This window comes from Sitophilus oryzae, unplaced genomic scaffold (assembly GCF_002938485.1).
Source record: "Sitophilus oryzae breed Bouriz unplaced genomic scaffold, Soryzae_2.0 scaffold_1167_pilon_pilon, whole genome shotgun sequence".
In the NCBI taxonomy this organism is placed as follows: domain Eukaryota; kingdom Metazoa; phylum Arthropoda; class Insecta; order Coleoptera; family Curculionidae; genus Sitophilus; species Sitophilus oryzae.
The window spans coordinates 2127998-2154042 of record NW_022145801.1 but is presented as its reverse complement, the minus strand read 5'-3'; the positions used below and the strand labels follow the sequence as shown (position 1 = coordinate 2154042).

General features: G+C 33.5%; 1 protein-coding gene across 1 annotated transcript in view; it reads right to left on the bottom strand.

Moving 5' to 3' along the window:
* Window positions 1–26045, bottom strand: part of LOC115888047 (G protein-coupled receptor 161-like) — a 175594-nt gene that overhangs the window by 9096 nt on the left and 140453 nt on the right. Inside the window, exon 6 of the mRNA XM_030907618.1 lies at window positions 1618–1902. Coding sequence (XP_030763478.1) covers window positions 1618–1902 — 285 coding nt within the window. The remainder of the gene's footprint in view (window positions 1–1617; window positions 1903–26045) is intronic.

The following is a 26045-nucleotide window of genomic DNA, read 5'->3' as shown; positions in this document are numbered from 1 at the left end:
AAAAGTTAAACAAAAGTTGTAGGATTTTTAAATATCTATCAGCGAGTAATGAATTTAAGTATACAGGGTCGTAAGGCCCTGTACTAAGTCGTGGCACATCAAAGTTTAAATTTTTAAATAGAACCCCCTGTATATTATTACATATTTCAATTCTTCCTTCAATTCTAAGTAAAAATCGAAATACACAATGTACCTCTAAGCAACCGTTTCCGAGATATTGACTTTTGAAAATATCACTTAAACAATTCGATTTAATTGGTTTCTGATGTGTTTTGGTTTGATTTAATGATGTATTCTGCCGAAACTGTGATACTGTTGTAATGGGGTTTTAAATTTGTATTGGCTACTAGTAAATTTAAGTATACAGGGTCGGTCATAAATTTGTGACATATTAAACTTTATTTTTTATGAAACCTCCTGTATATTATTGCATATTTCAATTCTTCCTTCAATTTTAAACAATAATCGTAATACACAATGTACATAAATTGAAGAATTGAAATATTAAACGAAAATTTTGTTATTTCCAGACTTGCCCGATAAGTCCTGTTTTTTTTAAGTCAAATTTTCAAAAGTTAATAACTCGGAAACGGTTGGTATGAGGTACCTTGTAGCTCCGTCACGTTGGAACCCGGTTTCAAGTAAAGTTTTCGATTTTTGGCTTATTATTAACTACAAACGATGCAATTGATTGTAGTAAATTAAATTTTTTGTAGTACTAATAATTAGCCAGAAAAAGTAAACAACTGTGCGCAATGTAATAAAGAGAAAATATATTGTTTTAACAAAGGTCTAAAAACCTTCAAAATCATTTGTAGTTTTATGTAGTAGCAAAAAAATTCAATAAAAGATCATTGGAATTAGTGAATTATAGTAAAATATGAAAATTAACATAGTTTGACATAATGTCTTTAGTTGTATACAAACTACAACTGATTTGAAGGTTTTTAGACCTTTGTTAAAACAATATTTTTTCCCTTTATTACATTGCGCAAAATTGTTTACTTTTTCTGGCTAATTATTAGTACTACAAAAAAATTGAATTTACTACAATCAATTGCATCGTTTATAGTTAATAATAAGCCCAAAATCGAAAACTTTATTTGAAAGCGGGTTCCAACGTGACGGAGCTGTACCTTGTGTGTATTTCGATTTTTGCTTAGAATTGAAGGAAGAACCGAAATATGCAAAAATATACAGGGGGTTCCATTTAAAAAAATAAAACTTTGATGTGCCACGACTTTATGACCGACCCTGTATACTTAAATTTATTACCCGCTAATAGATATTTTGAAGCCCTATAACTTTAATATTTAACTTTTTGCGGTACCTCCTATATTTTACCTAATAATCGACCGTTTCCATACATAAAAGCGACCCTGTATTTATGTCTATGGAAATAAGTGGATTTTTTCTATTTTTTATTTAGTGAAACCATCCGAAAATTTTAGCCGGACTCACAAATTGTCATTTATCCGAAAAATTGATTTTAACGAACAAACTTCACCCACTGGAAAAACAAGCACAAAAAATCACTGCTTCCTGTACTTTTAATTCATTATGGACTATATTTCCAATCAAGGAAACCTTTTTCTCCTCTGTCTAAAACCCACTTACCTGATGACGGTCTCCACATCAAATCTGAGGTGATTCTCTTGATCCTGCTCCTGTTGCCATTCTTCAGTGATCTGTTGACGTCTATCAAGGTCTCAGACATCCTCCTCGACACAGTGGCGTTCTTGGCGAACAGACCGAACGGGGTAAGGCTGGGTCTACGTGAACCGCACGTGCTAGGGGTTCGTGCCTGTATCTCGTGGTTCACTTCGTTCTTCGTCTGCTTTTTTCTCCAGTAGTTCATGAAGGCTTTTCTTAGGCTCTTGTTCTTTAGGCCGTAAAGGTAACCTGAAATGAAATAGAAGTATTGGTACAAACATTACTTAAAGTGAGGAATGCTTTAACTCTTTGAACCACTGTATTCAACCTCTTTACGCGATAGCCTTTTCATTCTAGAATTTCAATACAGACAAGCATACTAAGGGCTGGCAAAGGTTAGTCTTGGGTCGAGATTTCCGTATGTAAGAAGAGTACAATACGTATATAATGTACTGATCAAAGAGGGAACAGTGAACAAATTGGCAACGCTGGAGGTTAGCGTGTTCTTTCTGAATATGCTAAGACTAACGGACTAGTGTCGAAACACAGATAGCTAGATGGACGTATTTCGGCACTTGCGTCGATGCGCTACAGGTACATTTGCCTGCGCGTCGTATGTCTTCTGGCAGTCTTTTAATTTTTCTGTTTGTCTATGGGTTGACCCAATCAGTACCTCTGTCATTACATAAAGTTCTAGGGAATTGTGTATATCATGCGTTCAGTTTCACGATTTAATTACGTTTCGTGATACTTTATTTGTCTATTTATTAACGAGTCGTTTTAATTTTCCCTATAGCTTGAACATATTTAAGTGTAAGTTAGAAACACTTACATTTTTGGGAAAAAGCGGAATTGAGTTGGTGATCGACAGTAGTCGCGCTATTAGAACTCTGAATTCAAAAATCGATATCTCGAAATCTATTACAAATAATTGATTGTAGTTTTCCAAAAACTTTCTTAGCAGACAGTATGCAAAATCTTTATAAATAAAAAACTTACACGATTGCTGAATACTGCTATGCACTAAAAGTAAATGGATGGTTAAATTTTATAATGAAAAAAAAACAACCTTATCGAACTTTTTTTATGTAAACATATTGTAAATGATCCGATCTTTAAAATAAAAACGTCAGTATCTAAAGTGGTTCATAAGTTATGGCGTGTTATGTGTAAAAAAGTTGAGTTTTTAAATTATCGCGATTACTTACGTTTTCTCGTTATAAAAAAAATGGACACCCTAACGATATCCTTATAATTCTAGATTTTATCTAGTTACCTTTTAGAAAAAAGGTCTTAAAAATAAGCGGTTTGCTATCGTGATTTTACTTTACTTGATAGGGAAAGGCGTACCGGCAACAACGCAACAACACACCGTCGCATTTCTCTCACTCCGACCCAAAAGTAACAGTTGCCAGCACGGTAGAACGCTATAGGTGAGTTAAAATTAAAACATACGCGAAGCTCAAAATCCTTTCAAACATTAATTTTTATAATTTAAAATGCGATTAAATTGGGGTAGACAGTACTAGTCAGGTAACATTTACCTCAGCAGATTGAAACTAAGAAACAACGGCGAATGCAGATTCTGTTGGGAAAATGGGAAACCTCCAGAACACCTCATTACTGAATGCGCCGAGACGACAACCATTCGTGTCATAAACTTTGGTCCGCCTGATATATCGGAGATGAACTAACATCTGTAAAACTTTCTGAGATACTGGTTTTTGTCAAAGCTCCGAGACTGTCAAAGCCCCGAGACACAATAGACTATAAGGTCGCGGTGATCCCCCCTCCCATCCAAGATACAATCTACAATCACACTAGATAACGGTCAGTGATACATTTGACAGAAACGTTGTAAAATTTCAAAATCAAGGACAATGACATCCCAAGAAGATATTTTTCTATAACGAATAAAAATCTCCATGAGAATTTTGATATTAAATCAGCCAGAGAATTTTAATAAAATAATAATATATAAGAATCTATATCCTCCTCCTCCTCCTCCTTCCTATTACTCTATAAGAGTATGGTGACATTATGATATCGCATTTATGATGTCTCTCCATGTTGTTCTGTCTTGCGCAGCAGTACTGGCCTCGTGCAGACTATGACCTATTATTGTCTTCATTTGGTCCACCCAACGGTTTGGAGATCTCCCTCTAGGACGTTTCCCGTTCACTTTTCCCTCCACAATTAGTTTTTCTACGCCATTGGTGTTCCTGAATATGTGGCCAAAGTATCTTAAGTATGACTGATTTATTGATTACACATTCTAGATTCGATATTCAGTTGTTTCAGTATAGAAATATTTGTTCGGTGAGCTGTGTACGGTATTCGCAGCAGCCGTCTATAACACCACATTTCAAAAGCATCGATTTTACGTTTCATTGCCAACTTCAATGTCCAGGTCTCTGAGGCATAAGTGGCAATGGGGAAAATTAGGGCTGTAAGAATTTTAAATTAAATCAAGAATCAGAATATACAGGGTGGTCCGAACTGTATTCCGGACATTTCAGCAGCATATTCTGCAGATAAAAATAAGTAAAAAAGTTCTTATAAATGTATGTCCTAAAATGCTTAGCTTCGGAGATACAGGGTGTAGAATTTTCATTTTTATTTCGATTTTTTCCATATAATTTCTGAAGTAATAGCAATATTTGGATGAAATTTGGTGTCTGGGAGTTTTTTGATATGAGAAATTCGATTTTGATGTCAATATAACTCCTACTTGTAGAGGGCGCCACCTACATATTTTTAACTGGTTTGAAGAGTAATAACTTTTCGTCCGTACCTGTATAAAACTACTAAGTAAAAAAATATACATTTACGACATTTTTAACGTAAAAAGATCTCTTGGTAAAAATCGCTACCGAGTAATAGTTCTCGAGATATTTAAAATCGAAATTATCAATACCTGTCTTCATTGACATAAATTATAAACATGTTGACTAAATGGTTAACAGACGGAAATCATAAATTTGAAATGTTTTTGTGCCAAACCATCATTAATCATCATTTTTTCGAAGAAAATCTTATGACTAATTTAAAAAAATAAAAATTTTCCAAATTTATCTTTTTAGTCAAATAACTATCTACTTAACATGTTTATTTTTTGTGAATAATGACATGTATTGACTATTCCCATTCTGAATATCTCGAGAAGGGTTGCTCGTAACGATTTTTACCAAGAGAAATTTTTTACGTAAAAAAATGAGAAAATGTATATTTTTTCACTCAGCAGTTCTATACAGGTACGGACAAAAAGTTATTACTCTTCAAAACAGTTAAAACACATGTAGGTGGCGCCCTCTACAAAGAGGAGTCATAATGACATCAAAACAAATTTCTCATGTCAAAAAACTCAACACAAAACAAAACAAAACACCAATTTTCATCCAAATACTGACGATACTTTAGAAATTATTTGAAAAAAATCGAAATAAAAATGAAACTTCTACACGCTGTATCTCCGAAACTAAGCATTTTAGAACATACATTTATAAGAAGTTTTTTACTTCTTTTTATCTGCAGAATATGCTCCCGAAGTTTCCGGAACACAATTCGGACCACCCTGTATATTAATTTATAGGTTAGGAAAAACTTAGGGAATTTTTCTGATAGTCAAGCATTATCTGATAGTCAAGCAGCGTTAAAGGCGATCAACTCAGTATCAATCAATTCGAAATTGGTCAAAGAATGCATAGAGAAGCTGAATAAATTAGGCAAAGAAAACAAAGTCCTCCTACACTGGGTGCCTGCTCACCAAGGGATAGAAGGCAATGAAAAAAGCAAATAATCTAGCTAGGAAAGGCGAACACTCCACTAACTTCGGACCAGAACCGTTCTGCTTTCAAGAGTGGTAACCAACTCAAGGCCGGAACTCAAAAGAACTTGGAAGATTTTATCCGCAACCTGGAATGGAAATCTTGCAATGGTCCTAAGACACTCGAAGAAGTTTCTGAGGGCTTATGATTAAGAAAAATCACAGATCTTCCTGGGTCTGGGTAAGAACAATCTTCGGATTGTCACGGGGTTTTTAACAGGACACTGTCTCCTCAATGAACACCTCAGTAGATTGAAACTAAGAAGAAACGGCGAATGCAGATTCTGTGGGGAAGATGGTGAAACACCAGTACACCTCATCACTGAGTGCGCCGAGACGACAACCATTCGTGCCATGAACTTTGGTACGACTGATATTGGAGATGGAGAACTACCCTCTATTAAACCGTCCTAGATACTGGCTTTTGTCAAAGCCCTGGGACTGTATGATGAGTTATGATTCAAGAAAGGGGGACACAATGGATCTGTAAGGTCGAAGTGATTAACCCCCCTCCCACTCATTCTAATAATTCTAATTCTAGGGAATTTTTCTGCGAACATTTTATTTTTGGGGAGCAAAAAGAAAATGTTTGAATGTAAGTACGTAGCTGAAATCACTTAAATTTATAAACAACATTTGGTGGGAGTTTTCTGTTGAGTGCTATTTTTGTAACAATTATCAAAGAACTAAAGATATGAGTTTCATATATTCTAAAGTTGTGAAAAAATTAAGTGTGTTAATCATAAGATATAGCAAGTTATATTTGATATCAATTACTCTTTTGGTTACGTAATAGAGGGCGCGATTTTTAAATTCATTGTTGCCAACCATGGACATAATTCGGTGCCGGGCTGACTAACTGGAATTTAAATTTCGCGCTGGGGATTCAGTTGGTAGCTCTTCTGTAAGAAATGTGAAGTTGCCGCATTTATTTATTTATTTCCTGACATTGTCATTTGTGGTTTTGATACTCTTTAATTTTTGGTTTAAATAAATAGTGTTATGATACTTTAAGCTTAAAAATGTTTACTAGTAGACCTTGCAGTCGAACATTGCTCTTTTTAGAACCTCTTTTAGTGCGAAGTGTACAGTGTGTCCCATTTTGGTTGAAATCATAGGGTATCTCCGTTATTAGTGAAGATAGAAGGGTGCTGTTTGCACAAACCTGTCCCACTTTTTCGTCAAACGGAAGATGCTGCAAACCAAATTTTCATAGCCCTCTTCATTTCTGAGCTACAGGGTCTTTTCAAAAAATTTGCAACTTGGGACACCCCCTGTATCTCTGTTATTGTTAAAGGTATCGAGAAGGCGAAAACTGCTTATTGTAGAACTTTTTACGTATAATACAGTAGCGTAGTCTGTTTTTCTACCAAAAAAATATTTTTGAAAATATGAACTAAAGTTATGTTTTTTCAAATGGAACACCCTGTATATTTATAAATCATATGATCTGTCTTGCTACGAGCTTCTCAAAAAAATATATCACTCTATATTTATTTTTACTATTTACTGCAATATTTAATAATAATCATTTTCTTATTAGTAGGCCGTGATAAATAACAAAAAATCAAAATGGTATTTACTAAAATAGTCATACACATATTAAAATTTATTTGGGATTGGTATATTCTACTTTTGAAAAAACTGTTACCACTGAAACTGTGAATATATTTTTCTTTATTTTATAACGGGATGGGTTTGCAAATATCTAAATCTTGAATTATTAAAGCATTTTTCAGGTGTTCGACATTGTTGTAGTGCCCACGATATATTTCGTATTTCAAAAATCCCCAAAATCAGAAATCGAGAACGGCGAAATCCGGGAATCGAGGAGGCTATCAATATGCGTTCATTGGTTCCAATTCATTGATTTGAAAAATAATAATTTAACAGTATTCTATAGTTATGAGGGGGAATGTTTCCCATCTTGCTGAAAGTATATTTCACGTAAATTAGCTAAAGGAATATCTAAAATTTCCGATACGATAGATTATTCTTACGTATACACGTATTTCAAGATTTACAAATAGCGGTAGATAGTTAAGTTTCCCTAATATATAAAGAATTTATTAGCGGCTCCCAAAATAAAACAAGAGACAGATAGCAGTATACTTTTAATAATTCTTTAGTTTCTTTTATTATCCTTTTTTATCCTATAGCCTACTAATAAATATGATCTTTTAATAAAAACTTTTAAATATTGCAGTAAATAGTGAAAATAAATATAGAGCGATATATATTTTTGAGAAGCTTATGGCAAGACAGATCATATGATTTATAAATATACAGGGTGTTCCATTTAAAAAAACATAACTTTAGTTCATATTTTCAAAAATATTTTTTTGGTAGAAAAACAGACTACGGCACTGTATTCTACGTAAAAAGTTCTACAATAAACAGTTTTCACCTTCTCGATAGCTTTAACAATAACAGAGCTATAGGAGGTGTCCCAAATTGCAAAATTTTCAAAAAGACCCTTTAGCTCGGAAACGAAGAGGGCTCTGAAAATTTTGTTTACGGCATCTTCCATTTGACAAAAAAGTGAGACAGGTTTGCGCAAACCGCACCCTTCTATATTCACTAATAACGGAGATACCGTATGATTTCAACCAAAATGGGACACCCTGTAAAGATAGCTTAATAGTCGTAAAAACTCATCGCAACTTTATTAGATTATTTTGGATAGGAAAGCGGTAGTAATGGCCCTTTATGTCCCTTAAGTGCTGTTAAGAAGGTGAGTTTTGTTGATGTAAATAATAACTGTTTATATATTTATAATTAATTTATTTTTGTTTCCTAAAATATATTTTGATTTAAAGAAAATATATAAAGTGGGCAACGCTGTGCTGGTCAAGCTTAATTACGTGACTAATGCCCACTTGCACCGTTTGTATAAACTTTGTTTAAAGGTTTGACAATGATTAACTATAATAAAATATGTATAGTTAATCACTGTTTAGCTACTGTAAACAAAGTTTATACAAACTTTGTGCAAGTGGGCATAAGAGTTTATTTGGTATGAACTGCATTTAGGACAGGAAGAAAATATGGATAGATTATTCTTTTCACATATGCATGCAAATGTAACTCTATTTCTTGCAATTTACTCGTTTTCGTTATATTGCATATTTATCTAATAAAACATTTATTCTTATTAGACAATGATATTTTTTTATATGTTGAAAATTGAGGAGTACTGAAGTATTAATAGAAGCTTTTTAACATTTTTTGCTAAGTTTTTATATTCCATGTGATAAAAAATTGGCATTTTAATTTATAAATCCACTGAACTCCAATTAAAACCTTCTACAATGTACCCCGAGGCAATTAATTCTAAGTTGAAAATTTGGTCACGCATTTTTCCTCCTTTGCTATTTCATTTAGAATTCGAATGCTTCAATAACTGAGTTTTTAGGGGATATATTCCGGTTTAATAAAAAGCGTTGGGGCTAATGGAAAATCAATCATTCAGATTTTTTCACCTCCGTTCCATTTTTAAAGTTTACATTTAGTGGAGCTTAATTTGCATAGTATTTCGAAAAAAAAGATCGATCTGATTGGTAATACCACGTGCTGGCCATTTTATTTCACACATTTTTAGCCGACCATACCAATAGGTATGGTAGGTTATTAGGATCGACAAAAAAAAGTTTTTTTTAATTTCACTCAAAATGAGTTATTTGGGTCAGAAATGACCTAAATACAAAATATTTTTGTGGTGTCTGTCTGTCTGTCTCTCTGCCGCACGATAACTCAAAAACCGCTGAACCGATTTTAACCAAATTTGGCACAAAAATACTGTGGCATCCGCGAATCTGGCCATTAGTTTTTGGTGGGGGTGGGGGGTTGGTAAGGGGGTATGGGAGGGGGTTAAAAATTTAAAAAAATCGTAACTCCAAAATTACAGTAGCTAGCAAAACGCGTTTTTTTTAAATGAAAGGTATATATGTCTAGATTTGTTATGAAGTATTTTTAAATCGTTGAATGGCTATTTCTTTGTGTAAATCGACTAAATATTAAAACATACCTGAAAAACACCTACACACAATACCTCCAGAAATAAATTACTTGTCATTGTCAGTGGTTTGTCAGTTAGATTATATATCAAGTTTTTAGATAATTTAGGGATTAGTTCATACAGCCAGCTTTAGATACATAAATATTAGAACAAAGGTTCGTTTAAACGACATTAGTGAATTAGCTACACAAAGCGATTTTAGGAAATTCATCCTCTTAGAGAGTAAAATTATGTCGGAACAATTTGTTATATGAAAATTCCTTACTATGTGGTCTAGAAGAATGAAATCCTACAAAAAGAATTAGAAGAGATTTTTGAAATTCATCAACCAAATGGGTAAAGTTAGTAAAAATTTATGTAAAACTTGGTGACCTCTGGATTATACACATAAAACTTGGCACAAAGGATCATTTAAAAGACATGAGTTAATTATTTGAATAAAGCGATTTTATGAAATTTATAATCTTAGGGAGTAGAATAGGGAATGAAAGTTTGCTGTACGAAAATGCATTACTATAACATTTAGCAGTATAAAATTTTATACAAGGGTTTATTTAGTGACACATCAATAATATAAACTTCTATATTTCTTCTTTAATTATCAAAATGCTCTTGAAATTGGAATATTGACGGCTTTTTATAAATTTTAAGGAAAAAATTATGTAATAAGTCAAAAATAACAATATCGATTTTTTGTCGAGCGAATCTTAAATAAGTGCAATTATTCTTAGCGGTAGTAGGTATATTTGACCCCAGAAACACGATTATGAGTTTTTTCGCGAATTTTTTTTTGGAAATTTGGAATTTTTTGAAAAACCTTTTGGATTTTTTTAGTTTTTTGTTAAAAAACATAATTTCTTAATAATATGGCAACATAGATAGGTAGTAGATTAAATTTACAAGACAGAAAAACCCGAAAAGCTGCAGTGGTTCTCAAAATTTAAGCAAAAAATATTTTTTTTTTGAAATTTTTAAAGTAAAATAACTCAGTTATTTTGGAGTTATTTGAAAAACGATAAAGAGAAAATATGGTTTTTTATCGAGATCTACCAACCCTGAAAATATTTGCACTTATTCAAGACTTGCCCTGTATAATATCCAGAAAATTGACAATTGATAACTTTCATATGAAATACGAGTAGCTCTAAAACTCTTAAAAACATAGTTTAAATAAGCCATTTGTAAGGCTCACTAGCTCTATATACAAAGTAAATCATTTAAATCAACGCATGAACTATTCGAGGTGTAACGCGAACGTAGTCGCGGGAAAAACCTAGTTTGTAATAACATCAAAATCAGTCAAAGTCGCAGTTTTCGAGATATTCACATATTTTAGTATGGGCGGCTATACGTGCCTCCCGGCGCCGGGGCCAATTTTTTTTCAATTTATATGATTAATGAAGCTAGGATATACTAATTTGACCAGCGGCGAAGCTCCCATTGATGCGGGTAATACGTTTTTATTTAAAAAAGTCACTGAGCTCTACTATAACAAATTAAAATTCTCAGTAAATTTATTCAAATAATTAAATCCAACTCTCCCAACCAATCTCCAAATCAAATGCAATTATTTAATATGTGTATTGGTCGAGCTTTAGAGCTCGAACACACTGACGGCCAGGTCGCACCGGCCAGGCCGCTGCTACCTCTAAAACCATTAAATCAAATGATACAGCGGACACTAACGTCCTGGCCGTCGGCTGGTCGTTGCGACCAGTAGACTGCACTAAAATATTATTATTTTCTGCCGCTTGTTGCCGGTTTTCTTCCAAATTAATAATTTTTCAGATGAAATCCCTCAAATTCAATGCAAAATATTTTATTTTCTATAAAGGTGCGTATTCATTATCCGAACGAACGAACGAATGAAGTGCGGTATATTTAGACGGGGACCGAACGCATGCGGCCGTTCGTTCGGTCGTGCGCTCGACCATCCGCTTCGAGTCGGTACATCAAAGGCGTTCGCCTGCGTGCGCTTTCAGATTTAAGGTGCGTATTCATTATCCGAACGAACGAACGAACGAACGAATGAAAGTGCGGTATATTTAGACGGGGACCGAACGCATGCGGCCGTTCGTTCGTTCGTGCGCTCGACCATCCGCTTCGAGTCGGTACATCAAAGGCGTTTACACGTATGGTACAAAGAATACAAGGTATGATCGATAGCGGCTCCAATTTCGTTCAGTTCGCGCATACCACCTGTGACGTCACTAGGAAAATAATGAATAAATAAAAAATAAAGAAAGTTGACAGGAGATCTGCAATTTTTGGGGTTATGGTTAAGAATTGTTTATTTTAAGACTTTTTAGTTCGTTTAATTTAATAATTACTAAAACCAGCAGTTCCAAAAATATATTTAAAAATAATAATTATCTATTAACATGGATTTGGACGATAGGTAAGAATACTGAATTTATTTCTATATTCGGTATAAAATTGTTTATTAGGTTTTTAGTTTGCGATGTTTATGGTAAATAATTTTCATTTTCATTGCCTCTGAATTCACATGAGGACAGAGTTGAGGATATCTATGGAAAAGTAACCACAAGAGGAATTGTTACATCATTTAAAAAATATTGGGAAGTTTATTGTTTCCCATCGAAAAGTAGAAAATGCCAATGCAGATGAACGTATTGTAATTGTGATAGAAGTAATTCTAAGGGTGAAGTTTATTATAATTAGTGGAAGTAATACCAAGGGTGAAGTTTATTATAATTAGTGACCTCTGCTTCTTTTTATATGTAGAAGTTTCTGGTTTTGAGAATAAATCGGTTGAACGACACCCAAAATTTAAAGGAAGTATTTGCATACCCAGAATATGCCCATCAAGGATTATATAGCTCAAATTTCCTTTAATGGTAGGCAATTATTCAATGCAAATTAACTTTTTAAGTGACTAAAATATTAAATAGTTTACAATATGGTATATCACTAAAAATATATTACTTTTAGGTACAATTAGGGCCCGATACATTTCAAAAAGTAGAATATTATTTTATATTAAATGAGGTATTGTACTAACAATCAATTTATATTAATAACGGAGATTAAAAATAACAGAATAAATAGTTTTTTTTCTTATACTACAAAAATAAACTATAGAATACAACAGTATTTAAAAAAAATAAAAAGTGATGTTCCGGCCGAGATTCGAACTCCGGTCTCTCGCTTCCTAGCCCGACTCCATATGCACTGCTCCATAGTAACTTGCTTAGCGATAATTCAATGACGGTATATAAACAAAAAAAAACAGGTTTATAACAATATCTTGACGATTTGAACTGGCGCGCGAATGAAGAAATGCGTGCGGTCTTCTCGTGCGGTTCTATCGTGCGGTCCCCGTCCATACCACTAGCGAACATTCGTTCGTTCGTTCGTTCGTTCGTGCGGATAATGAATACGCACCTTAAGATATAGTGTTTTAGTGTAGTTTTTGCACACGTGCAGAAAATCCAAAGAAATGATATACAGACTGGATCAAAACTTAAATCTAGTCCCTTTTTTTACGAAGGGTCGATTCTAGTAAAAATTCAAAACATTTTTATATGACATATTCTATTTATGGTTGGTATGATACTTGTTATTATACCTTCGAGTTTCATTGTTAAAAAATAAAAAATCATATTTGAAGTTTCTACAACCACTTCTTATTTTTTGGATTAAATTATTATTTTTTTAGTTGTATTGTACTCATGTACAAGGGGACAACTGTATGTTATATATTATATTTAATTTAATAGTTTTCAAACAGGACCCATTAGACTATATTTTTACTAGGACTAATTCAATACCCTGTAGTACCACAAATACCAAGAAATAGAGTTAAAAAATTAAATATTTATGTTTTTATGTATATAAGTAAGTCATAAATAAATCATTTGTTTTCAATTCTTAGGAACAATACTATTTTTGTTTATTGATATAATGTGTTTATTTATTATTTTTATATCTGATGCAACACTCTGTGACGGCCAGACGGGCCAAATTACTTCAAAAATATTCTATTCACTTTTGTCTCCGCATATCGTAGTTCTTTTGTCATTTTCGCTAGGTATGGCTTTGAAGAAATACATTAATTTATTTAATATAAGAACATTTAATAAGCTCATGAATAGAAACTTCGCTTTTTAGTTAACTCGGATATTTTAACATTTCTGAAAACAAAATTTTATAATTGGTAAAACGTAAAAAATCGTTAGATCTGACAGCATCCGGCCAGCTGACGACCAGGTCGTTGCGGCCTGGTCGTCAGTGAGTTCCTACGTAGTAAAATGATATGCCACGTATGTACAAGACCTACGCGAAACGCTAAAAATAAAAATATGATGCAACTGAGGCGACTGTCCTCGTTACATCTTGAACGCCGCCGAACACGAGCCGATGTCAGTAAACTTTCCGGCCGCGATTACGTATCCCTTCGCTGTTTTAATCGGTGGGTGATGCGGTTTCTGAAACACATCGCGGTATAAAATAATAATAGACAATAGCTTCGCGATGACCGATTCTGAGTGCCGCTGTAAAATAAAAATAATTTTGCAATCATTCTTCAATTCTATGGTGTATTTAGAAAAATTAGAAACTATTGGATAAGGACCTCCAAAGCATATTTTGAATATTAATTCTAAATTAAAATCGTGTATTTGTCATTTTAGTGAAAATATTTATAAAAGTGAATATGACACTCAATAAACTTTTTTGTTGGCCTTGTATACTATTTTTCAAGGAGAAAAATGTGTGGAACAGTGGCGGCTTAACCGTAAGGTGAAATGGTCAATTATTGCTTAGCACTAGCCTTGAAAATCAAAATTCACACATACAATAGACTAAATAACTGCTTTAAAAAGGATACTTCAATTACAATGTCTAATTTTAGTACAATATGATATTCAGGCTAGGATACATACTAAACAATTCGTAGGATAACTTTGACACATTATCAAAATTGGCCCATAAAGATAAAGAAAATTTTGTCTAGAAGCAAATATATTTTTCTCCCAGTATCATTTAAGAAAACGTTTTTTACCTAAAATATGAGCGAAATAACAGTGTTTTAAGTAAAGATGGGAAAAACTCGAGTTTCAAGCGATTGCAATAATCGAGCGATCGCTGGAGCAAAATATCGCTCGTATTTAAAAATACGGTTTTTTGACCATCGCTTGTTGTAAGTACTCGTTAACGCCAAGCACCAAGCAGTAAGTTGTGTGCGCAGGGCACATATTCTTTCGGCGATGAATGGCAAGTAGCAAGCGATTCGCTTGATTCCTTGATTTGGTTTGTTTCAAAGCATTGCCGATATATGTCGCAAATTTTGTCCCCTAGATTCGCAACGGATAACGTCGTATAAATTTGCTACCTGCAATGTATGTAGAAAATTCGCTCGACTTTTTATCGAGTGTGTAACATTAAAATCGGATTTCAATTTATTTCATTCTAGGATCGCTTGCGTTCGTCGCTTGAAACTCGTCACTTGCATCGCTCGTTTATAATCGAGCGATGTCGGTTATTTCAATAATCGAGTACTCGAGCGAATATTCGCTTGAGTTATCCCATCACTAATTTTAAGATATACTAACTAGTTTTTCATAGAACTTTACAGTTCTTTTTGTAGCGCAGAAAGTATACAGAATTCGTAAAATACAGTTATTTGTAGTTGACTTTTTGAAATGTAAATAAACATGCAGTGTTCAATGCGAAATGGCCAGATTGGGTTATTTAGTCGTATTTTAGTTATCCTTTAATAGCACGTCGTAGAGATAACTTTATATTTGAAAATGGCGAACATTAAATGTGAAAATATGAGGAATGTACCAAAGTCTATACTACAGTCACAAAGTTACTCCAGCTTATGGTATTAATTTTATATTTTTTTAGATAACCATCCAATTTTTTCCATTTCAGTCTGTATTATCTTAAACAACTCTCTTCTTCCATCACACAAGCGTCCATTTCATTCGAACATGCTCCGATAAATAAACCAATAATCTTGTTTTAGCATAATCGGTTTTCGTTAAATTTTAGTTAGTCAAATAGCTCAATTTAATTAATAACAAAGTTTTACCGATAACAACCGGTGCACGAATTGCTATCGGTTTTGCAGATTTACGGAATGAACACTCTAAAACTAAATATTATATTGTATTATCGCTATAGCTTTAAAGCATATATGTGACATTAAATTGAGCTAAAATTAGCGTGAAATGCAACATTATTTCAATTGAAATGAAGGGAATAGTATTAAATTATAATATAAAATAAACACATATAATATTAAAATAAATAACTATGAAACTACGGTTGCTAGATGGTCAGTATTAGTCTGGATTAATACTCACATTTTTTGTGATGTCCAGAGCTTCTTCAATTTTAAGAAGGCGAATTGGGAAGGTTTCAGGGAAGAATTGGATGGGGTTGTTCAAATTATCGAGCCAATATCTGATAATTATGACACCTTTATAGAGAACATAAAAACCATTTCTAGAAAGCACATCCCGCGTGGCTGCCGAACTCAATACATTCCGGGTTTGGACCGGAACCAGAGTAAGCTCTACGACGAATATACGGATTTGTATATGCGCGATCCTTTCGCAGAGGAAACTATAAACTTGGGTAATAGACTGTCGGAAGAGATTTCTTTTAGTCGGCGTCAAAATTGGCAGACTCTTATCACCAATATCGATATGAAACACTCTAGCCGACAGGCATGGAAAACACTAAGAAAGGTGAACAACGACCCAACATCCCCCAAAGAGATACCAAAAAAAAAACACTCCGCCTTACTAGAATAGAACAGGAAAATAACGAGTTCAGCCAACCTTTCGCAATAATTGAAATAAATGCAGCTATCGACGAATTAAAATTAGGGAAAGTCGCTGGAGTTGACGAGTTGAGAAACGAACAAACCATTAATTTCGGCGCGGCAACTAAGGAATGGATCCTGAAGCTCTTTAATTATTGTCTTCAATCCAATAGGATCCCCAAAGTCTGAAGGAAGAGCAAAGTCATCGCTATCCCCAAACCCGGAAAGAGTTTGGACGACCCCAAAAATTTTAGGCCCATCTCCTTACTGTGCATACTATATAAGCTGTTTGAGAGAATGTTATTAAATCGTATCAGCCCTAACATCGACGATCAGCTAATACCGGAGCAAGCGGGATTCAGACCGGGAAAGACCTGCACCGCCCAAGTTCTGAACCTCACACAACACATTGAGAATGGCTTTCAAACAAAAATGGCTTCCGGAGCTGTCTTTGTTGACCTGTCGTCAGCATATGACACAGTAAATCACAACCGTCTGATATATAAGATTTATCAAATGACGAAGGACTACCAACTTGTACAAGTCATCCGCACCCTGCTTTCTAGCAGACGTTTTTTGTCGAAATGGGTGGTGATCGAAGCCGCTGGAGGATTCAAAAGAATGGCTTACCACAGGGGAGTGTTTTGGCTCCAACTCTTTTCAATATCTATACAAATGACCAGCCGCTGAGTCAACACATCAGAAGCTTCATTTACGCAGATGATTTAGCAATAGTTAGCCAAGATACGGATTTCTGTAAAATTGAAGATAATTTAACATTACACCTGACCGCGCTAACCCAGTATTACAGAGATAATAGCCTTAAACCAAACGCCTCGAAGACTGTCACTAGCTTGTTCCATCTAAATAACAGGGAAGCTAACAGAGCTATAAATGTCAAATGGAGCGACCAGCAACTCAGATTTTGCCCACGGCCAACTTATTTAGGTGTCACATTAGACCGGACCCTGTCATTTAAACATCAAGTCGAGAAGACTAGGGCCAAGATCTCTACAAGGAACAAACTGTTAGGGAAGCTGGCAAGCTCCACCTGGTGGACTAATCCACACACACTAAGAACTACTGCTCTTGCGCTCTGCTATTCTGTTGCCGAATATGCCGCACCAGTTTGGGAACGCTCCTGCCATGCCAAAAAGATAGACCCGATGCTGAACCAATCGTGCCGTCTAATCACCGGATACCTAAAACCCACATCGGCTCAACAGCTACACCTCCTCAGCGGGATAGCTCCACCCCACATAAGGAGACAAATTTCCAGCATGAAAGAGAAACAGCAAGCTCTTTCCGATACCCGGCACCCGCTCTTCGGACAACACGCCGCTGGACCCAGGTTGAAATCCCGAAAAAGCTTTCTTTCGGCCGTCCAGCCACTTTATAGCAGCACGACACCCGCAAAGAGACTGGAGTTGTGGTCAGCAACTTCAACAACTCCAAATGAATTTGCGCTAAGGCCAAAAGAGAGCCTACCACCTGGTGCGGAACAGGCATGGCCGGTGTGGAGAAGTCTGAACCATTTGCGTACTCAGGTTGGCAGATGCAAGACAAACATGAACCAGTGGGGCTACCTTGACGGATCTATATCCTGTGAATGCGGAGAAGAACAAAATATGAGGCATCTTCTCGTATGCCCAAATCTCCCAAACATATGTAATCAGAGTGATCTCGCGGAGGGAAATACCAACGCTCTGGAGTGTACCAAGTACTGGATATCCTGTATATAACTGCTGTATGCATACATATTTTTTGTAGTTTGTCTAATTCTGTACAAGTATTGTTCCTATTTATGTTGATTGTTTGACTATGTTTTTTTTTAAATGTATGATGTGCCTTTTTATTAATTTAGCCGTTTTGTATATTTTATATATATTTTTGTGTTTCTTGATTTGTTTTTATATGTACTGAGTTGGACACGAGTAAATAAATAAATAAATGACTGGACATGGGGGGGTCTTTGGCTCATATCTGCAAAGAATAAAAAACAGCAGGGCGCATGTTGTTGGTTTTGTGCAGAAGAGGTGGGGATACCCCAGACCGCACATTGTTGTGAGAAAATAGGGGAAAGGATTTTAGTCGGTCGCTACAAAGAAACCCTACACCATATCCGTGGTTAAACCAACAGGTGGAGACAGTCAGATTTCCTAAATCCCATAGATTGCAAGAGCAAAGACAAAGGGGAATGGTCAAGTTTTAAATATGTCTAATAATTTAGTTAATAATTTCATAAATTTATTTCCAAAATAAGTTTGATTTAACCCGTAGGAGGTATACATGATTTCTCTAATTTTTACGTTTTATTTCAAGCACATGCCTATTTTCTTCAAGTTGTTTTTTTTTGCATTTGTATTTGCTGACTAAACTCGATCCAGGAATTCTATAATCAAAATAATTGTATTACTTTAGAGTCTACAAAGCATAATAGAGAATAATCGATTTCAGAGTAGCTTTTCTTTTTGCGTAGTGACCATACAAAGGAAAAGTTAAAGGAAAAATGGGCCCTTTTAAACTGTTTAATATAGCTAGCTATTGTTTTGCTGGCTAGGGAAGTTTTAATTGCTCCATTAAAATTGAAGATTATTTTTTGATATTCTGCCAGAGACAAATACAGCGAAATAATGACTTTTAATGTGAACGTTTTCGTAAACGTATTTTCTCGAATTTATATTGCTTTGACAAGTAGAAAGTGAAGATGATTCCCTAATAGGAGATTGATTTTGGACTTCCATTGTTTTTATTGCGCCTATTCTTTGGTACTGTCCTTTATAACTATTGTAGACATTGAAGTACAACAGTTAGAAAGCACAGTACTATTATACTTAATATTGTAGAACCTAATTTTTCCCATTGCCACTTATGCCTCGGACACCTGGACGTTGAAGTTGGCTATGCGACGTACAAACTATGGTTTTGAAATGTGGTGTTATAGACGGATGCTGAGAATACCGTACACATATCACCGTATAAAGGTTGATTCTCACTATACCTTCCGTTTCCGTTCCGTATCAGTTCCATATTTCTTATTGTACAATTTATATCTTTACGGAATTTTTATTTTAAAAATTTATATCTTTTGAAAAAGGTAATAGATTTATTTAAGAGGTGAAAGAATAAATAAATATCAGCAAAATGTTAACAGAGCTGGTACAAATGTAAGAACCTGACAACGCTGTTTCCGATGCGCTTTAGTCCGTCCGCCAAAAAAATGTATGGAAGGAAAGGATATGGAACGGAAGGGAAACGGAACAGATAGTGTGCATTGTTCTATTCATTTACATGATATAATATTTTATGTAAACGGAAGGTAGCTGATACGGAAGGTATAGTGAGAATCAACCTTAAACATTTCCATTCTTGAACAACTGAACATCAAATCTAGGCTGTCAAATCTGTCTAACTTTTACGCTGTTATGATATCAACTGCATTATCAAAGTCGAGTTGGAAATCTTCATAGCATCCAAGTAAGTTGGCAGCCTTATTGTTGGCGCCTTATTCCAACTTGACTTTGATAAAACAGTCAGTACTATACAAGCAGCGTACAAGTGAGACGCTCGCATCATTTTTATAAGTACAAGCATATGGCAGCATCCAAGTGTACAGGGTGTCCCATTTTGGTGGAAATCATACGGTATCTCCGTTATTAGTTAAGATAGGTGGATGCGGTTTGCACAAACCTGTGCCACTTTTTTGTCAAACTAAAGATGCTGTAAACAAAATGTTCATAGAGCTTTTCGTTTCTGAGCTACAGAGTCTTTTCGAAAATTATGCAATTTGTTATTATTGTTTTAGTGTTATTATTTTAGCTCCCGTAACTCCGTTACTGTGGATGATAATATAGAGAAGGTAAAAACTGATTCTTGTAGAATGTTTTAAGTATATAGTCAAGATATGAATATACGATCGTAGTGATAATATGAACTAAAGTTATGTTTTTCAAATGGAACACCCTGTATATTTATAAATAATATGATCCGTCATGTTATGAGCTTCACAAAAATATATATCACTCTATATTTACTTTCACTATTTACTGCAATATTTAAAATACATCATTTTTTATTAGTAGGCCGTGATAAATAACAAAATAATCCCTAATAGTAGAATAATGGTATTTACTAAAATAGTCAAACACATATTAAAATTTAATTTGGGATTGATATATTTTACTTTTGAACTGTTACCACTGAATCTCTGAATATATTTTTTTACAACGGAATTTTTATTATTACGGGATGGGTTTGCAAATATCTAAAACCTTGCATTATTAAAGCATTTTTCAGTTGTACGACAATGTTGTAGTTGCCACGACATATTTCATATTTCAAAAATCCCTAAAAGCAGAAATCGAGAACGGACAAATCCAAAATAATAATTTAACAAAATTTTAATATTTTCAAATTTGTTAGGGGGAGCCCCATCTTGCTGAAAGTATATTTTACGGAAATAAGCTACAGAAATATCTAAAAGTTCTGGTACCATAGCTTCCAAGATTTTCAAATAGCTGTAGTTTCCCAAATATACAGGGTCCGGCAATAGTGCGTCGGGCATCTGTAGCTCCTAGAATAAAAAACTTGAGAATTTTGTTTAAGTGCATACCTAAAGTATGTACCAGGATGTATTTCAGGAAAATATTGTAACTTCTATAGGGTGGCTCAAAAAAGTGTGAGTGGACCTGGATGATTTTTTTTAAATGGAACACCCTGTATATTATTGCATTTTTCGCTTCCTTTCAGATCACTTTACATGACCCTAAGATACGAATAAACATATTTCGATAGTTTCAGAGATATTAAAAAATAAATCAAAAATATATATTTTTCAGCCCTTCTTAAAAAAACTATTAAAAATACAAAAACTGTTCTGAATTCAAAACTATGTTAGGTATTTACTTTAGATAGTCTGTTCTTACTTTGCTATAAATATGGTAATCGTAAATCATACAGGATGTTCAATATTCTACGCCAAACTTTCTAAAATATAAAATATTTTTTCTTTGTTATTTTAAATGGAACACCCTGTATATTATTTTTGTGTTAGATGGAGAGTTAAAAAATGAACATTTTTTGTATTTATAGTATTTTAAAATTTTTAACGGTTTCGCAGATACGCGCAGTATTATTTCATATGGCGCTTTCAATGGTAAAATAAAAATACGAGAGAAAAATCATTGGGTGGCTTTGATAAAAATTTACTGTGGAAAATGCCATATGAAATATAAACCCGCAAATATCTGCGAAACCGTTAAAAATTTTGAAATACTCTAAATACAAAAAATGTTCATTTTTTAATTCTCCGTCTATTGAAAATATAATATACAGGGTGTTCCATTTAAATTTACCAAACCAATTTACGATTTTCATATTTATAGCAAAGTAAGTACAGACCATCTAAAGTAAGTCCCTAATATAGTTTTGATTTCAGAACAGTTCTTGTATTTTTAATAATTTTTTTAAGAAGGGCTGAAAAATATATATTTTTGATTTATTTTTTAATATCTCTGAAACTATGGAAATATATTTATTCATATCTTAGGGTTATCTAAAGTGATCTGAAAGGAAGCCAAAAATGTAATAATATACAGGGTGTTCCATTTAAGAAATATCAGCAAGGTCCACTCACACTTTTTTGAGCCACCCTATAGAAGTTAAAATATTTTTCTGAAATACATCCTGGTACATATTTTAGGTTTGCACTTAAACAAAATACTCAAGTTTTTTATTCTAAGAGCTACAGATGCCCGCGCACTATTGCCGGACCCTGTATAAAGAATTTATTACTGGCTCCCAAAATAAAACAAGAGATTTTATACTTGTAATAATTCTCTTGTTCTTTTATTATCCCCAATCATGGCCTACTATTAAATCTGATCTTTTACTAAAACTTGTAGTAAATGATCTTTTACTAAAACAGTAGCTAAATATTGCAGTAAATCATTACAAATATCTTTACAAATCTTTACAAATATTTTGTTCGTATAATAACAGATTACGCCACTGTATTCTACGTAAAAAGTTCTACAATAAACAGTTTTCACCTTCTCGATACCTTTAAAAATAACAGAGATACAGGGGGTGTCCCAAATTGGAAATTTTTCAAAAAGACCCTGTAGCTCAGAAACGAAGAGGGTTACGAAAATTTTGTTTACGGCATCTTCCATTTGACAAAAAAGTTGGACTGGTTTGTACAAACCGCACCCTTCTATCTTCACTAATAACAGAAATACCGTATGATTTCAACCAAAATGGGACACCGTGTACTTGGTCCAAGTATGTACAGGGTGGGTCAAATACGACGCTTTTAAATGGAAATACCCTTTTCTATAGGAGATAGACGAAAACTAATATCAGTGTCTGGAGCTCAATTTTCATCAAAAACATGATGGTGAAAACCGCACATCGATATCTGTTACCGTTTCGGAGTTACGGGGTGTTTTTCAAAAATGTGCATTTTTAACAAATTGCTGTAACTTTTTTGTTATGAAAAATTTTGTATTTCTATGAAAACATTTCCAAAGCACCTTTTTACGTAGAATTTAATTGTTTAAGGATAATTTTTTTAAAATTAACAATTTAAGAGTTATCAACAGAAAAATTGATTTTTTATTTGGGACACCCTCTATATTTTTAATTAACTGAAAAGAATTTAAAATTACCTTTCCAAAAATATAGCACACTTGATATTTTGTTATAATCCCCTTCGAAATACAGAATTTTTAAAAATTCGCCACTTTTAACTAGTAGGCTTTGGACCCCTTATTGATGATATGCCCTTAATGGAACTCGAAAACATTATATTTCCAGCAAGACGACGCACCGCCTCTGAACGCTGAAGTTATCAGCAAATTTTTGCAGCCAATTTCAAGAATAATTGAATAGCTAACCAAGATTCCAGCCATTGGCCGTCGAGGCCGCCTAACTTAGTGCCCATGGATATAATCCTATGGATATATTTGCGGAAGAATAAAGGTTCCTTATTCTTCCATATAATCTAGACAAGAATTAAAAATACTTAGCAGTTATGAGGGGGTATCTTTAACCCCCACCGAGTTAATCAATTCCGCGAGAAATGTTCATAAACTGACCCGTCTGTCCATAACAGAAGACGGTCGATATCAAAGAATATACCTAGCTAGAAAAAGAATGGACTCTGCCATACTGAAAAATGGTCCTACAGAAGTGGCGCCATCTATTGAGTAGGGCTTGTTTTAAATGGATCGAAGCGCGGGCTTTTTCAATGAGCGTATTTATTAAATTTTACTCTAAAATATATATAATTAAATTTGATTATTAAATATTATTTTTTACACAAATTCAACAATACTAATCACAAGTATCATTGCGATGTGTAAAAAATAAGATTTAACAGTTTAATTTAACAATTATTAAATAAAATTAAAGCCAAACATGTGAAATATTATTCATTATTTAAAGTTCTTATTTATAAGTCAAATATTTAAACATCGTTTATTATAATAAATCAAGACCAACGTAATACGCCCAAAGTTTTGTAAATGGAGTAAATATAAATAGGTACTTAAATGATGGCAAAAATAAAAGACTTACATTATATTTTTAGGGCCAGAAACAGCAAATATTATTTTCGTTTTAATTGATGTTCACAGCTAGATTTTTTTTGCATTACAGCCGGTGCCGTTCAAAGCCTACTTATTTAAAGAGGGCGAATTTTTATATACTCTATATCTCGAAGAGGAATTGAGCAAAATATCTAGTGTGTTATATTTTTGGAAAGCTAATTTTAAATTATTTTCAATAAATTAAAAATATACACGGTGTCCCATATAAAAAATCAAATTTTCTGTTGATAACTCTTAAATCATTAATTTTAAAAAAATTATACTTAAACCATTAAATTCTACGTAAAAAGGTGCTTTGGAAACGTTTTCATAAAAAAACAAAATTTTCCATAGCAAAAAAGTTACAGCGATTTGTTAAAAATGCATATTTTTGAAAAACACCCCGTAACTCCGAAACGGTAACAGATATCGATATGCGGTTTCCACCATCATGTTTTTGACAAAAATTAAGCTCCAGACACCGATATTAGTTTTTGTCTATCTCCTATAGAAAAAGGTGTTTCCATTTAAAAGCGTCGAATTTGACCCACCCTGTACACTTCAACTCTTTAAAATCTTTTTTTGAATTCTTTAGCAAAAATAATCTTTTTGGAATATTATCTGTTATAGAATAAAGCCATATTATTTTATTTGGCTGTTGCAATCGATTTACTGAAAAACGCTATTTAGTGACCGACTCTAATGTCACGTAATTTGAACTTGCATTTATATTAACGATTCAATAAATTGCAATGCTGAAAATGAAAACTTAATGTTTCAAAAATACGAATATTTTAAAATTGTTGAAATAGTATGATTAATATACGTATACAATAAGTAAGTATATAAATTATTAATAAAAAATTAAAGAAAATTAATTATTATTTGTTTTATAGAAAGTAAAATTTAAATTTTTAAAAATGCTCATATAAATATTATTAGTGAATTATCAAAGACAAATACCTAATAACAAAGTGACTCAATACTCAATGGGACATGACTAGAACTACACTAAAGTAGTTAAAATTAGCTTCGGAAACATCAGAAACATACCACAGGGAACTACAAAAGCCAAACATGTCTATAATAGCCATATTATCATTGGGCATTGATGAAAGGGCTAAAATTTCATTACATCGCATGAACTGGCATCAAAGGGACTCGTAGCCGGACTTAGTTTTGAAATGTTAATTTAACTTATTAGAATAATCTTCTGGGAGTAATTCCATTTAAAAAAATATTTAGAAACTTTGTTTTTATCTTACAAGTCATCAAAGGTAAATTTATATGCGTGGATCTTTAGTTAACACAAAACGAAAAAACCAATAGACTTAAGAGAAAAAAAAATATATATAGCTTAGACTCTTTTGTCATATAATAATGTTCAGTATTCCTAATAGTAAAATAATGAATTATCAGTATTCCTAATAGTAAAATTATAAGATATGCAATATAGAAAACTCTATTGTGCTTAGCTCTTGATGAATGAAGTGATCGGAGGTCGGTCAAGTTTGCCCCCCGTATTAGAGGAAATTCAAAAATAAATATACCACTATTTTGCATACATTTTGCACAATTTTGCACACCATAAATTATATTTTGCACACTTACCTAAGAGAAACCAGGGCCGTTTTTTAAACGGGGGGCAAACTTGACCGTTCCCCCCCATTTGTTACGAAATTGATTTATTTCTATGTACATCGATTCGGCTAATTTTGCACAATTTTGCACACCTATTTTTAAATTTTGCACACGTTCCTGACGAAAGTTATAAGCGGTTGAAAATTTGAAATTTCCCCCCCATCTGTGACTAAATTGAATTTTGTTTATATCAAACGAATCGGCTAATTTTGCACAATTTTGCACACCTGTTTTTGAATTTTGCACACCATCCTGATTAAAGTTATGAAGGTTTGAAAATTTGCAATTTCCCCCCATCTGTCACGAAATTGAATTTTGTTTATATCAAACGAATCGGCTAATTTTGCACAATTTTGCACACCTGTTTTTGAATTCTGCACACCATCCTGATTAAAGTTACGAAGGTTTGAAAATTTGCAATTTCCCCCCCATCTGTCACGAAATTGTATTTTGTGTATATCAAACGAATCGGCTAATTTTGCACAATTTTGCACACCTGTTTTTGAATTCTGCACACCATCC